Source organism: Rhinatrema bivittatum, chromosome 2 (genome assembly GCF_901001135.1).
Source record: "Rhinatrema bivittatum chromosome 2, aRhiBiv1.1, whole genome shotgun sequence".
NCBI classification, from domain to species: domain Eukaryota; kingdom Metazoa; phylum Chordata; class Amphibia; order Gymnophiona; family Rhinatrematidae; genus Rhinatrema; species Rhinatrema bivittatum.
In genome coordinates, this window is record NC_042616.1 from 99,098,749 (window position 1) to 99,114,523 (window position 15,775).

Genomic DNA, 15,775 nt, shown 5'->3' on the forward strand with positions numbered 1-15,775 from the left:
TTGCCTCCTTACACCACTATTTTATAGTGGTTAATGAAAATACATCTGTCATTCCATACTCATACAATTCTGCCCGATAACCAATTCACCAACCATTTCATGTCTCTTTAGAACAAGACTGACCAAACCTGGCCTGATGACACCATAGCCCAGGGGTGGTGAACTTTCACACACCAACAGCCAAGGAATTAATATGCGCACTATCAAAGAGCCTCATGTTTTCATGAGATGAGGGTTAAGGTGCATCCCCAGTGTGAACCCACCTCTTCACCTCATCTCCATCAGCATCCCTCTCTTTCTCTCTCAATCTTCCTAGTCTTTGACTTAATCTCATCCTATTCCCAGCAGTCACTCAATCCTCCTACAAGTCTCTCTTGCTATCTCAATCCCCTCCACCAGTCCCCCTCTCAGCCCCTCCACCCTATCCCCACTATTTTCTCTGTCTCTCTCAGTCCCTCTACCCTGTTTCCACAAGTCTCTCTCAGTTCTCCAACACTTGCCCCACAAGTCTCTCATCAGTCTCTCTCAACTCCCACACCCTGTCCCTACCAGTCTCAGCCCCTCCACTATTCTCTGTCCCTCTCAAACCGTCTACCCTGTTCCCACTAGTCTCTCAGCACTCCCCAGTTTCTCTCTCAATTCCCCCCACCCTGTCTCCATCAGTCTCTCTCAACCTCCTCCACCCTGTGACTACCTCTCTCTCAATCCTATTCTGTTCTCAGTCTGTCTCTCTTTTTTCGTCCCACCCTGTCCTCATCAATCTCTCTCTCAATCCCTTCCTGTCTCTACCAGTCTGTTAATTCCTCCACCGTCCCCCACCAGTCTTGCTCTCGATAGCACCAGCATAACAGTCTCCACCTCCACTAGAACGATGATGGAGGTTCAGTTGCCCCAACAAATCTCCTGCAGACCCCTTGTGCTACTATCCCTCCTCTTCTCACCCTTTGCTCAGCATCCTCTATTTCCTCCTGACCCACACCCTTCTCTTGCCTCCCTACCTCATTCCATCCCTCCTTCCCTACCATATGCCCAGCACCAGTAACATACTGCCCCACTCCCTCTCTCTTTTTCTCTACTCAGAACTCAGCCTCTCTCTAGATACCTCTCCCCTCCAATAGCCTTCTCTGGCTCTTTCTCATTTACCTTGCACCATCATCCCTTTTGGCTCACACGCATCCTCATCACACCTCTGTATGTCGTTCTCTGAAACCCTTCCCCCCTCCCAATCACTATCTCTGGTTCTTTCTCACCCCTTCTACCACATAACTCTGGATCTCATTCTCTCTTCCTCTTTCCACCTCACCACTTCTGGTTGTACCGCTCCCAAATCTTCCTTCACCTCTGGTTCTGCCACCACCTCCTCCCCCTTTACTACTTATGGCTTTCTGTTATCCATCCTCACTTTTGACCACTTCTGGCACTCTCTCACACCCTCAAAACTACCTCTGCCCCATCCCTACCCCAATACTATTCATGGTTCTTTCAGCCTCCATCACATCTCTGGCTTTCTTTTACATATAACCACCCCATCTGGTTTTCTTGCACTCCTGTACTTCCTTTTCCCTAGTTCTTTCAAATGCTTTGTACTATTATCCCTGACTCTCATATTCCCTTTATTCCCTCTATACTATTTCACACACTATTACTTCCTCATCCCACATGGCTCATGCTACCCTCTATTCCAGCTTTCTCTCCCACCATCTATTTGTCCCTCAATAAACCCAGATACATCGCTTGACTATAAATCAAAGGTCTGTTTGAAAAGGAAGGTCTTTAGCGACTTTTTTAAAGTTTGAGTGCACAACATCATTCGTAAATACTCTGGGAATGTGTTCCAAAACATAGGAAAGGCCATCAAAAAAGCATGATTTTGAGATTCCTCATCTCCATCAAAGCATTCAACTCTTTGTGCTGTCCACAGCATTCAACCCCCTCCTCACTTTCCAACTTTCATATCCCTCAACTCTCTGAACATTTGTCCCTTTTCATACCACTCCCTCCGGAAGCATTTAGCTCTTCTCATGCTGCTCCACTTCCCCAAGCATTCACCCCCTCTTGCATTGCTCCTTTCCCAAGCAGTCACCCCTTTCCCTCACCCCAAGTCACTCAGGCCTGACTGGAGCTCCAGATTACTCCCTCCTCTCCTCCACTGTTAGCTGAATTCTAAATCTTGGGAGCAATGTGATCTGCTGGGTCTGTCTGCAAACAGAAGGGAAGGGGCAGAGCAGGAATGAACAGCAAAATCCTCTAGTCTCTCCCCTAGCCCCTCCTGGTTTCCATTGTAATCAGTGGCACTGCAAGGATAGCAAGGGAAGGGTTAGAGCAGGAAGCAGAATGGATATTCTTTATGCTGCTCTGTTATATATGCTTCCTGCACCTGCCCCTTCCCTCCTGTCTTCTGCAGTGGTGCTCGGTTGCCATGGGGCAGGAGGGCAAGAGCCGTAATTTGCATATAAAAGAGCCACATGTAGCTCCTAAACCATGGGTTGGCCACCCCCCACCATAGGCAGTCGAGTTTTCAGGTTATCCCCAATGAATCTGCATGAGATATATTAGAGCACATTGGAGATTCAGTATATGTAAACATATCTCATACATATTTGCTGGGGATAACCTGAAAACCCAATTGTCTGTGAGATCACCAGGACAGATTTGGGAAGCCCTGTTTTAAGAATGCCACCACTAAAAAGCAGCCTGGGTTTTCTTAAAAAGTCTGAATCAGAATGTAAATTCAAGCATATAATATAAGAATATAAGATTTGCCAAAGGTCCATCAAGCTCCGTACCCTGTTTTCAATAGTGGCTAATCCAGGTCAGGATCCCAAAAGGGATAAGAGCGGATTTCTCCAAGTCCACCTTAATAATGGTTTATGGGCTTTGCTTTCAGGAACTTGTCGAAACCTTTTTTTAAATCCAGCTATACTAAAATCTTTCACCACATCCTCTGGCAGCGAACTCTAGAGCTTAATTATGCATTGAGTAAAAAAATATTTTCTTCTATTTGTTTTAAATATACTACTTAGTAACGTCATTGCATGTGCCCTAATCTTTGTACTTTTTGAAAGAGTAAACAACCAATTTGCGGTTACCCATTCCATTCTCTCACTTTATAGACCACTATCATATCTCCCTCAGCTGTCTTCTCCAAGCTGAAGGGCACTAACCTTTCTTTTTTCTATTAACAAGTCAGCAGACAATACAGAATCAATATAGGTACAGTCAAGCTAAGTAACATGGCAAACACTGACTGTCATAAGAGTATACCAATATGAAGCATAGAAAATAAACACATGAAAGTCCTTATAGTGAGCAAGATGCCCAATAAAATTTCCACATCTTATCTATGGTTTAATGTATAGATAAGCTTTTCTATAAGGGCAATATCACAGTTGTTTATGCCAATGTGTGAGCAAGGGTATTGATTCCCAAAGAGTAGCTACAGTAAATCTGGCAGTGTGACTCATTTGATTGCAAAGCTTATGCACATTTTTTTTTAGGTCATTTTGCCTTGAGACCTCTAACAAGCACAAACCTGCATTGAAGTGAACATCCTTAGATATGACCTTACATACTTCTTCCTGTACCTCTTTCCAGAAAACATTATTATATGTGCAGGATAACCTCATATGCAGGTATATGCCATCATAGCAACATCCCCTCCAACATATTTGAGAGGACAAGGGAGACAATCTAGTGTAAAAGACCGGGTATCTGCAAGTCCTATGTAATTCTCAAATTTTCCAGACATCAACCTCACCTCCCAGGAGTGATTTAATCACCTTAACTATAAATCTAGGATTATCCTCTATTTCTAATGTAACTTCTAAATAGTATTTCTTTGTAGTTTTTAAAATGTGTCTAAAATACTGAGTGGCAGCCTTACCCTCAATATTCTATCTTCAATCTTGCCAGACCTTTTCCACCAACACTCCAAGCACTAAAGTCCTCGCTTACTTTCTACTAAATGTCTCGTAAACCAAGGCGATACTAACCATTTCTTACTTCTCTTGCCTTCCCCCCCTACATGGCAACAAACCCAAACCTTGAGTAAATCATCTTATACCATTTCTCAACTAAACATTCGATATTTGCCCCTATAGTACTTTAAAAATAATTCTCTTACCAAAGATCCCAAAACCTCCCCAAATTTATTCTGATCAACTTTCTGACCCCCTCCAACTTGCAAAGGATAAATAACATTATCTAAAAGTATATATTTAAAGCCAAATTTCACTAGTGATCAAGCCAGGGGGAACACTCAGTTCCACGTACCTCCAGCTTCCCATCCTCCTTCCATGCTAACTTGGACACAGAAATCAGATCCAAAGCGTGTCCTTTTTTTTATATATGTCAGACCCTTCACAATCTGCTGCTAGCTTATGGGCCGATACAGTACAGTGCATTCCTGTGGAGCGCACTGTTACCCCGTGTTTGGACGCGCTAGCTCTACCCCTTATTCAGTAAGGGGTAATAGCGCGTCGAAAACGCGCGTCCAACCCCCCCGAAACTAATAGCGCCCGCAACATGCAAATGCATGTTGATGGCCCTATTAGTTATTCCCGCACGATTCACTAAGTAAAATGTGCAGCCAAGCCGCACATTTTACTTTCAGAAATTAGCGCCTACCCAAAGGTAGGCGTTAATTTCTGCCAGCGCTGGGGAAGTGTACAGAAAAGCAGTACACCCTCCGACTTAATATCATGGCGATATTGTCGGAGGTCCCAAAAGTTTAAAATAGAAAAAAAAAAGAAAAAAACATTTAAAATCTGCTTGCGGCTTGAAAACCGGATGCTCAATTTTGCCGGCGTCTGGTTTCTGAACCCGTGGCTGTCAGCGGGTTTGAGAACCAACGCCAGCAAAATTGAGCGTAGGCTGTCAAACTTGCTGACAAGTCAAAAAAGAGGCGCTTGGGACGCGCTAGTGTCCCTAGTGCCTCTTTTTACCACGGGCTCTAATTTGCATGTTTGTCCCCCCTGAATCGCGCGCACAGGAGAGTGGCCTGTGTGCGCGCCGGAAGAGCGCTCGCTCGCCCGTTCTCCCTCGACCTTTACTGTATTTGCCTGATAGACAGAAATTGGGTAGCTTTTACACATGATCGAAATCAGTATTTAAGTTGAAATTCCTATTCACCAAAAAAAAAATAAGAATACTTCAGTGATTGAACTATTACAGTTTCTAAGACCTGTTCAAGTACTTCCATAGTTAAAACTGGCGGACAATACCACTAAGAAATGACATCAGAAACCTTAAAATCTAACTTCAAACACTTTCACGCCTCCATAATTGTTTCCAAAACAAAAGCTGTTTTACAGGTAGCCACTCCCTAAAAATAACTTTTCCACTGGTTTTGATCCTGTATGTTATTACAAAGTCAGTTTTTCACCAATTTCATTTTTGCTCTGAGATTGAAACTGCCAGGCAAAATACAATAAAAACTGAAAACAAAGGTCTCTACTTTTAACATAGGACTTAATATTGACAAATGCCTTTGAAAATCCAAATACACTATATTCACTGGCTCACCATTATCCACATGTTTATTAATCATTTCCAAAAAATCTAGCAGATTGATGAAGCAAGACTTCCCTTGCATAAATGCATGTTGGCTGTGTCCCATTAAACCATGTCTTTCTATATGCGCTGTGATTTAGTTCTTTAGAAATAGTTTCTACAATTTTTCTGGCATTGAAGTCAGGCTCATTGATGTATAGTTTAACAGATCTCACCTAGAGCCCTTTTTAAAAATTGGTGTTACCTTGGCCCCACTCCAATCTTCAGGTACAACAGAAATTTTATGATAGTTTACAAATTACTGGTACTAGATCTGCAATTTCATTCTTGAGTTCTAGTCCAGATGATTGCTACTCTTTGATTTGTCAATATGCCTTATTACATTTTCTAGGTTTACCTTGATTTGCTTCAGTTCCTCTAAATCAACATTATTAAATAAATACAGTTTCCAGCACGGATATCTTCCCAACATTCTCTTCGGTAAACACCAAAGCAAAGAATTTATTTAGTTTTTCCACTATGGCCTTATCTCCTCCAAGTGCTCCTTTTACCCCACAATCATCTAAAGGCTCAACTGACTTGCCACAAAGGCGTCCTGTTTCATATGTATTTGAAATAAGTTTTTATTTTGAATTTTTGCCTTCATGGCCAGCTTTTTTTCAAATTCTCTTTTTTACCAGCCTTAACATTTTTTTTTGTCAAACTTTCCATTATTTATGCTTTTTCCTATTTTCTTCTGCAATCAAGCTCACTTTTTGCATGTTTGTGTATTATTTTAAGCTAACCTTGACTTGTATAGGTTATAGGAATATAGTACACAAGTAAACACAGTGAAAGTATTTGAGCGCGCAGTTATATGTTAATTTAAGCAATTTGTTTAGCACAGTAAACGCTTCTTTAAATGGACTAGCTGCTTGGATCCTGTTCTTATCAAAAGTAGCTTAGAATCCGTGAAAAAACCGACAGTATCATGGGACTCATCACAAAATCAAATTGTTGGAAATCAAATGTTTACTTTTTTTTTTTTTACTACCTTGGATCCTCTTTCTGTTTGAAAGAAGTTCTTTTGGCAGAAGCATGGGGGGAGGGTTGCTCAACTATTACATTCAGCACCTGCAAGCACTATTTTTTTTACACCATTTTTGTTTGCCATTTTTTCTGTTAATTTTTCCCCTTTCAGAGATTACATGAGATTAAGTTCTTGGGCAAAATAAACTCAAAACTGCACAAGCAAAGCGATTTGCAGATATTTACTTTTTGTCCTACTAATGCCCAAAATATAAATTTAGCCCTTAGACTTCTAGTGGTCTGACTAAAAGAGAATATACAGAGTTATCTTTATTTCAGTGCTGGTGAATCTTGGGAATATAATTTTAAACGCTTTATGCACTACAATATGTTAAGATTATAGGAAAAGATTAAGAAAAATCTCTTGAAAGTCTCAGAAGCATTAAGACATTCCAAGCAGATCAAACAATTCAACCAGCCAAGACTAGAAACATAAATCTAGAATTTGAGTGTTTGAAGATGCACAATATGTAATTGGTAAAAAGAAATAATACTCCAAACGTTACCTATTGCCTTCAAAAGTTCTTCCCGCACAGCTGAGGTAAATGTTCTGATCAGACACAGTGTGGTCATAATAGTAAACAGCAAATTGTAGGATAGTACAATGTAAAAATTTCCTAGCCAATTGAATCTTCCAAAATCACCCAACAGATCAAATCTTGTAACACCTGTTAAAAGTTAAAAAAAAGAAAAATGATATAAGTATAATTTTCAAATTACAACAAACTGGAAACACACAAAAAAAGGGAGAATTAGACTACATTAGAGCAGTACCTGCAAACTTTGCATCAAATTTCGATTTCCACTTTGAAATATGTAGTGGATACACACACTTTTGCACCTGCTTTTTTGTTCAGGCATATTTTGCAAGGAAAATAACATACATAGACATGAAAATACAATCTGTGTGCATTATTTTACAATCTTGCACAAAACATGCCCCCAGAAATACCTACCCTAAAAGCAGCTAAAAGTAGACATGTTATGAAACACCATACATACTTTTAGCCGTTTTAAGAGAAGCAATTTTCAGATAACCAATTACAATGGTAAATTGCTTTTTAGCTGTGTCAATGGCTTTTCAATTGTTTTCCCGGTATTTACTTCTCAAAATAAATTTCCTTATACCAATATTTAAAATACATAGGGGTATATACTAATATGTAGCAAGCTGCACTTGAACAGCTTGGGTATTACCATACGGGTTTCTAGTCGCCAAAAAATTCTAGTGCACTGAAAACTATGGGGTAGAATTTAGAAAAGTACGTTGGATTTTATAAGATACGCGCGTATCTTATAAAATCCGGGGTTGGCGCGTGCAAGGGGGTGCACATTTTGTGCACCCTGCGCGTGTTGCCCTTTCCCTCCCTTTCCCTCCCTTCCCCTTCCTAACCCACACCCCCAGCCCTATCTACACCCCTCCACCTTTATCGCCTGCCTGGGGCAGGAGTAACTCGCGCTTGCCGGGCAGCTGCCGCCGTGCGATTCCCCGGCCCGGGAGCAATTTTGGGAGGCCTCGGCCATGCCCCCGTAATGCCCCCGGGCCGGAACCACGCCCCTCCGGAACACCCCGAACGTCGCGCCGCCTCCCCTAGCAAAGCCACGGGACGCACGCGCAGGAGGGGGGGGAGGGGTTTAAAGGGTTACGCGCATAACTTATGCGCGTAACCCTTTTAAAATCTACCCCTATGTTTCTATCCACTTTGGTAGTATGGATTTCTATTCAAGAGTTACAGATTGGACATAATGAACATAGGTGTCTTCAATTAGGATCATTAGATGAGAATTACACCATTTTTAAGGCATTAAGCTGAGTTTGTCCTTGTTTTTGAAAAAGACCAAATTCTGCAACTATACTCTGAAGTCTATTCCTGCCAGATCATCTTTAAGTCAGCCACGGTCTAGTTTTTATGCCCTATCCAAAGTTTCGAGTGCTTAGTTCACTAGTTGTAGAAAAGATATGAGTTTAGACCACTCAGATGCAGCAGTCCCTTCTGAAGTGTAACAGAGTATATTATAAAAATGTTAAAAAGGCCTCTCTGTAATGACAGAAAATACCAGAGAGTAAAAGGGAATTTCATGTATGAAATTTTCATTTTAAAATGTTACAGAATGGGAAAGTTTGCTTTAAAGCATGTTTATACACATATTAGAGAGATGGCTTATACATGTCTAGTTGAAAATACATATTGCTACACAGTACTTGTATAGCAATATTTCATGTTAGCTGAAAAATGTTTTAGCCAATATGAATTGCTGTGTAAATGCAGGTTTAGAAGAAAAATAAATTCAACCATTCTACCAAAGCAGCCCACTTTCAGCACAACCCTCCCCCTCCAAAAAAAACTGCTTACCAAGAGGAGAGAGTGTTTGTTTACTGTAAATCTGTTCTCAATAGAAAGCAGGATGAATTAACCATGACACGCAAGTTACGTCATCAGACAACACCAAACGGACCCTTCTCTCCTAGCTCTATGAATGCGTTGCCTTGTGAGCCCCTCAGTTGATTGCAGAGCTTAGCTTTAGCTAGGTAATTGACTTGCCAGGGAGGTAGGTGGGTGTTAAGCATTCCTAATTGATCCCTGCTTTCTCCATTAAAAAGCAAGGCTGAAATAGCCATGACATGTGGGGAGTCCCAAGCTGAGGGTTGCAGTGGAGCACTAACTGAAAAGCAACTCAGACTCTCCTGTGGAGAGCAGACTACCAGGAGAACAGGCTGTGCAAAACGGTTAGTCCAAAGTTGCTGTCACTTCTTGATAGATTTTCCCAACCGTAATGGGGCATCAAGATGTGAACCAACAACCAAGTCTCAACTTTGCAAATGTCTTCAATATGTACAGCTCGCAGATAAACCACTGAGGTAGCCATAGCTCTCACTTGATGAGCCTTGACAGCCAAAGTATAGTAGTGTGCTATACCATCTGCCAGCCAGTCAGACAATGAGTGCTTGCCAACTGCTACTCCTAGAATGTTAGGACTGTAAGACGAAAAGTTGAGAAGTTTGAAAATGTGATTGAGTTCTCTTCAGATAATAAAGCTTTAGCCCCTTTGCAGTCCAGTGAATGGGGGGCCTTGTCCCCTTCACGTGCATGAGGTCTTGGAAAGTATGAAGGTATGGCAATGGCTTGATTAGGAAGAAAAGCCGAAACTACTTTTGGCACAGGAGGAAAGTGCATGTACAGTTGTGGAAAAACTGCATGTACGGTGAATAATGAACCAATGCCTGAAGCTCACTGACTCATCTGGCCAATGCAATGGCTACTAGGAACTTTAAAGAAGCTAATGGTTTTTAAGGTGGTTTCATTAGTTTTGCCAATATGACTGAGATCCCGTGGCATCAGTGGCTTGGCAACCGAAGGTCTTGTTTGCCACAAGCCTTTTATGAACTTCAACACCAAAGGATGTAGGGATATCGGTTTGTTGTCCACTTGAATATGGTAAGCAGCAATGGAGCTGAGATGCTCTTTGCCAAATGATACACTGAGACCTGAGGAGAAAGAGAAGAGTTCAATAGCAACTCTTTTGGCTCTCAGGTAAACAGCTCCAGGGAGCTTGCTTAACACCAAGATGTTAATAAATAAAGGCTTTCACCTTCAATGTATACAAATGTATTGCAGAAAATATTTTATAGAACAACGGGATCGCATCAGCAAGCCTCTTTCGACGTGCTCAGTGCAACCAAGCCGTCCGGTCTTATCTATCACTTGCGACCCGTTGTTTTGTTTGCTTTTTAGTGTCCACCATCCGGCGGTTTCAACCAAACATATAAGTTGACTATTCACTCTTATAGTCCTCTATACCACGTTCTTTCATTGATATTTTTGTGAATCTATAATTTAAACTTGTAACCCGACAGCGTCCGTATTTCGCAGCCGTATCGCTGCTTCATCAGGAGTCATCAATATATTGTAGATTCATCGGGAACAGAGTCTCCTTCAGTATTCACTTACAGAACACCAAGCTAAATGAATCTACAGTATATTGATGACTCCTGATGAAGCAGCGATACGGCTGCGAAATACGGCCGCTGTCGGGTCACAAGTTTAAATTATAGATTCACAAAAATATCAAATAGATTCACAAAAATATCAATGAAAGAACGGGTATAGAGGACTATAAGAGTGAATAGTCAACTTATATGTTTGGTTGAAACCGCAGGATGGTGGACACTAAAAAGCAAACAAAACAACGGGTCGCAAGTGATAGATAAGACCGGACGGCTTGGTTGCACCGAGCACGTCGTCAAGAGGCTTGCTGATGCGATCCCGTTGTTCTATAAAATATTTTCTACAATACATTTGTATACATTGAAGGTGAAAGCCTTTATTTATTAATATTTTTTGTGGCGATACCTTTTGTATCTTTACGTGATTGAACCAACAGGTTCGCAGTACTGCTCTTTGTGGTTTCAGATTAACACCAAGATGAACATACAGGGTATATTCTCCATTTAAAACTGCAAGCTCTTCTGGTTGAAGACTTCCTGGCAGAGATTACAATATCCTCAACTTTCTTGGACAGTGCAGTGAGGAGACTAGCGAGTGCTCAATATCCCTGCCATCAAGTTGAGAGAGGGAAGGTTCGGATGATAAACGACCCTCCTCTTGAGTTAGCAGATTGGATCCCAGAAGGATCAGAGGGCCGACTGACAATCTGACATGTTAAGAGAACCACACTTAAGGCCACACACTGTCACTGAGTTCCTTCTGCACTATTTTTTACCACCAACAGGGGTAGTGGAAACACATACAGCAGATATGAATCCCATTTTAGCAGAAAAGCATGCAGAATAGATCTGAACTTGGTTTCAAGAATGAAGAAGAATTTTGCTACTTTCTTGTCCTCAATCAACAGATGACCGCAAAGACTGAACAACTGGTCATCTAGAGACCACTCAGAGATGAAATACTTAGGTGATTTGCCAATGTATTGGAGATGCCGGGGAAGTAGGAAGGTTCTGTGGCTGCAGGCTCATTCCCAAATTCTTAGGGATTCCTGGCAGATGGTCCATTAATCTGTGTCCCCTTGCTTGTTCACATAGAACATTGCTACTTAATTTTCAGTCTGGATCAGAATAGTCTTTCCTGGAAGGAGATGTGAAGGAATTCTCAGTGCATGTCTATTTGTAGCTCCAGGAGATTGATCTGAAACAGACATTCTGTTGATGACCAGACTCCTTGGATTTGAAAAGAGCCCATATATGTGCCCCAAACCCTGGAAGACACATCAGTTGCCAGCATTACTTGAGACAAAAGCCGAAAAGAAGCTCCCATCTCCAGGACATTTGGGCCGAGCCACCACTGGAGACACCCTTCTTCATATCTGCAATGATTCTCACTGGGAACAAGGTCCAAAGCAATTGATCCCAACGAATGTGGAGGCCCAAACTGGAAAATCTGCATGTTGAGGTGGGTCTTAGGAACCACAATGTCCATTGCTGCCATATGCCCCGGGACAACCAGAACTTCTCAGACTGTCACTTGATCCTGAATAGTAAAGTATCAAGCTCGAAGACAGAAGGCCTGCTCTGACGGGAGAAACGCTCTCTCCTCCAGCAAGTCTATCTATGCCTTAATTAACTTGATTCATTGTATAGGAACAAGGCTCGACTTGGTGAAACTGATTATGAATCCCAGTGAAAGAAGGAGCTGAATCAGGAGGAAGTCCAACACCCCTGCTTGGGAAACCTGTGTCACTAACCATTCATCCATGTAAGGAAAGACACAAATTCGCTGGTAACGAGGGTGAGCCACTACCACCACTAAACATTTTGTAATGACCTTTGGGGCTACAGAAAGCCCGAAAGGGAGAACCTTGTATCAGTAATGAGAGGAATCCACTATGATACAGAGATATTTCCAATGCAAGTGATGATTGGGTATGTAAGCATACACATTTTTCAGATCCAGGATGCACATCCACTCTCCTGTTTGAATGATGGGTAAGATGATGTGGAAGGGGTTCATTTTGAACTTCCCCCATAACAGGCTCTTGTTCAGACTTTGTAAATCCAGGATAGGTCTTAATCCTAAGGAATTAGTGGGAGTAGAACCTGTTAGAGGTAGGGATGATAAGAGGGGACTCATGCATTGGTAAACGTACTAGGAATGGCTAGAGAAAGCAATGTGATTGGCTTATCTGTGTAAGGGCTAATGTGGCAACAGATTTTAATAGCAGTGCTCTGCATGCTGCTTGCTTGTGCCAACAGAAAAAGGTGTGTGCTAGATACAGAAAGATTAAGAAGGGGGAAGGCTGCAAGAGTGCTGAATGCAGGCAAGACAGTATTGTTCACATAAAGAAATGTTAATTACTATTTAGTAGCATTAGGAAGAGTGACATTTGCACAGTAACATGTTGCAGTGTGCCTGAGCTATCTTCCAGTTGTAAAAATTCTGGTTGAAACTCTAAATAATACCCTGGTTGTTATCCAAAAAAAATAGGCTTTCACACTTGTCATTTTCTTTGCTTAGCAAGCCAAAAAACCAATTCATTCCAGATTTTCTCCTCCTGTTTATTTTTTTCTTTTCTGTCCCCCCCCCCCCGTCCCCCCCCCTTTCCTTATTTCTGAGACTTGTTCTTTTCTCCTTGCCAATGTTTTCTTCACCAGCCGGTACCTATCTACAGCCCAACTCTCACTTTTTTTTTTAAAGAGAAATCTACCAACACTTGTAAAACATAGCAATATGATGGCAGAAAAGGAACAAATGGTCCATCCAGTCTGCCCAGTAAGCTTATGGTGATATCTGTTGTACCTTGTAGGTTACCCCATGCTTATCAATTTTCCACAGCGTAAAAGTCAGGGCCCTTGTTGGTTACTGTTTGAATCAAATTCCCCATTATGCCTTGCTGTTGAAGCAGAAGGCAATGTTTGAGTTGCATCAAAAGTATCAATGCTTATTGATCAAGGGTAGTAACCGCCGCATCAGCAAATTAACCTCATACTTGTTTCCCCAGACTGTAAAAGTTGGGGCCTTCATTAGTTGCTATATGAATCCAGTTCCCCTTTTCCACCTGTCATTGAAGCAGAGAGCAATGCTGGAGTTGCATCAACAGTATCAAGGTTTATTGGTTAAAGGGTAGTAACCGCCACACCAGCAAGCTACTCCATGCACTCTTTTCTTCATTTCCATACTTTAGCCTTTAGGGATCCACAATATTTATCCCATGTTCTTTTGAAGTTTGACTGTTTTGGTTTTCACTACCTCCTCCAGAAGGGCATTCCAGGCATCCACCACCTTCTTCGTGAAAAAATATTTTCTGACTTTGGTTCCGAGATGTCCTCTCTGGAGTTTCATTTCATGACCCCTAGTTCTACTGATTTCTTTCCAACGGAAAAGGTTTAACATTTGTACATCATTAAAGCCTTTCAGGTATCTGAAGGTCTGTATCATATCACCTGTGCCTCATCTAGGGTATATATATTCATATCCTTCAGTCTCTCCCCATAGGTTTTCTGATACTGACCCCACACCATTTTGGTAGCCCTTTTCTGGACTGCCTCCATCCTGTCTCTATCCCTTTTGAGATAAGGAATCCAGAACTGAACATAGTAATCCAGGTGAGCCGTCACCAAGGACCTGTTCAAGGGCATCACCACCTCCATTTTCTTATTGGTTATTCCTCTCTATACAGCCCAGCACTCCTCTGGCTCTAGCTATTGCCTTGCCACATTGCTTCACCAGCTTCAGATTGCCAGAGGCTGTCACCCAAGAGCCCGCTCTTGGTCTGTGCACATCAGCCTCTCCCCCCCCCATACAGGTCTTTTGGATTACATCTTAGATGCATGACTCTGCACTTCTTGGCATTGAATCCCTGCTGCCAAATCTTCAACCACTCTTCAAGCTTTCGTAATTCACTTTTCATTCTCTCTACACTCCTTCAGGCATGTCTATTCTGTTGCGGTTCTTGGTATCATCCGCAAATAGAGAAACTTTACCTTCTATCCCTTCCGCAATTTTGCTCACAAAGATATTGAACAGAACGGGTCCCAATACCAATCCCTGTGGCACTCCACTTAACATGGCTCTCTCTTCAGAGTAGGTTCCATTTAACATTGCACACTCTCTCCCATCAGTCAACCAGTTTGTAATCCATGCCACCACCTTGGCGCTCACTCCAAAGCTTCTCATTTTGTTTACAAGCCTATGTGGAACAGTATCAAAAGCTTTGCTGAAATTCAAGTAGATGACATCAAGTGTTCTTCCTCGAACAAATTCTCTAGTCACCCAATCAAAAACATCAGATTTGTCTGACAGGACCTTCCTCTTGTGAATCCATGCTGCCTCGGATCCAGCAACTTACTGGACTGTAGATAGGTTCAGTAATCTTTCTTTCAGCAGCGTCTCCATTCATTTTCCCACCACTGAGATGAGGCTAATTGGCTTGTAGTTTCCAGTTTCCTCTCTGCTACCACTCTTATGAAGTGGGACCACAACCACTCTTCTCCAATCTCTTGGCACTACTCCCGTCTTCAGGGATCAATTGAACAGATCATTTAGCGGACCTGCCAGGACATCTCTGAATTCATCTAGTATCCTGGGATGTACCTCATCCAGCCCCATGGACTTGTCCACATTCAGTTTTCCTAGCTCTTCCCATACATATTCTTCTGAAAAAGGAGTTGTCTAGCCCATTTCCTTCTACTGTCTTTTCAACCAGCAATGGTCCTTCTCCATGATCTTCTTTAGTGAACACCGAACTGAAGTATTTATTTAATATTTCCTCCACGTCCTTGTCTGTCTTGACACATTGCTCCTCATCACCTTTCAATTTCACTATACCACTTTAGGCTTTCCTTCTCTTATATATCTGAAAAATGTTTTGTCAACTCTCTCTATCTCTTGGGGAAACATCTTCCGCTTGACCTTTTATTTTTCTGATTTTGTCTCCCTCATTTTCACCAGGTATTATTCCCAGTGTTACTCTTTTTAGGATCTTTTATACTTCCTGAACGCTGATCTTTTTGCCTTTATTTTTGCAGCTACTCCTTTCCTTGATCTTTTGTTTACTTTTCTAACATATAGATGTTACCTTTTAATTTAGCTCACTGCTGTTCTACCTCACTCATTTTCTCCCAGTCTTCTAGTTCTTCCTCTAGGTATATCCCCATATTTTCAAATTCTGTATATTTGAAATTCAAAACTCGGGTCTTCGTGTGACTTTTTTGTATCTTATTTGCAATATCAAACTCAGTGTT

The 15,775-nt window shown here is 41.7% G+C and overlaps 1 protein-coding gene across 1 annotated transcript in view; it reads right to left on the reverse strand.

Moving 5' to 3' along the window:
* The window catches only part of LMBR1 (limb development membrane protein 1), a 400,337-nt gene that overhangs the window by 3,901 nt on the left and 380,661 nt on the right, over positions 1 to 15,775 (reverse strand). Inside the window, exon 16 of the mRNA XM_029588492.1 lies at positions 7,086 to 7,247. Within this exon, the coding sequence (XP_029444352.1) occupies positions 7,086 to 7,247 (162 nt within the window). The remainder of the gene's footprint in view (positions 1 to 7,085; positions 7,248 to 15,775) is intronic.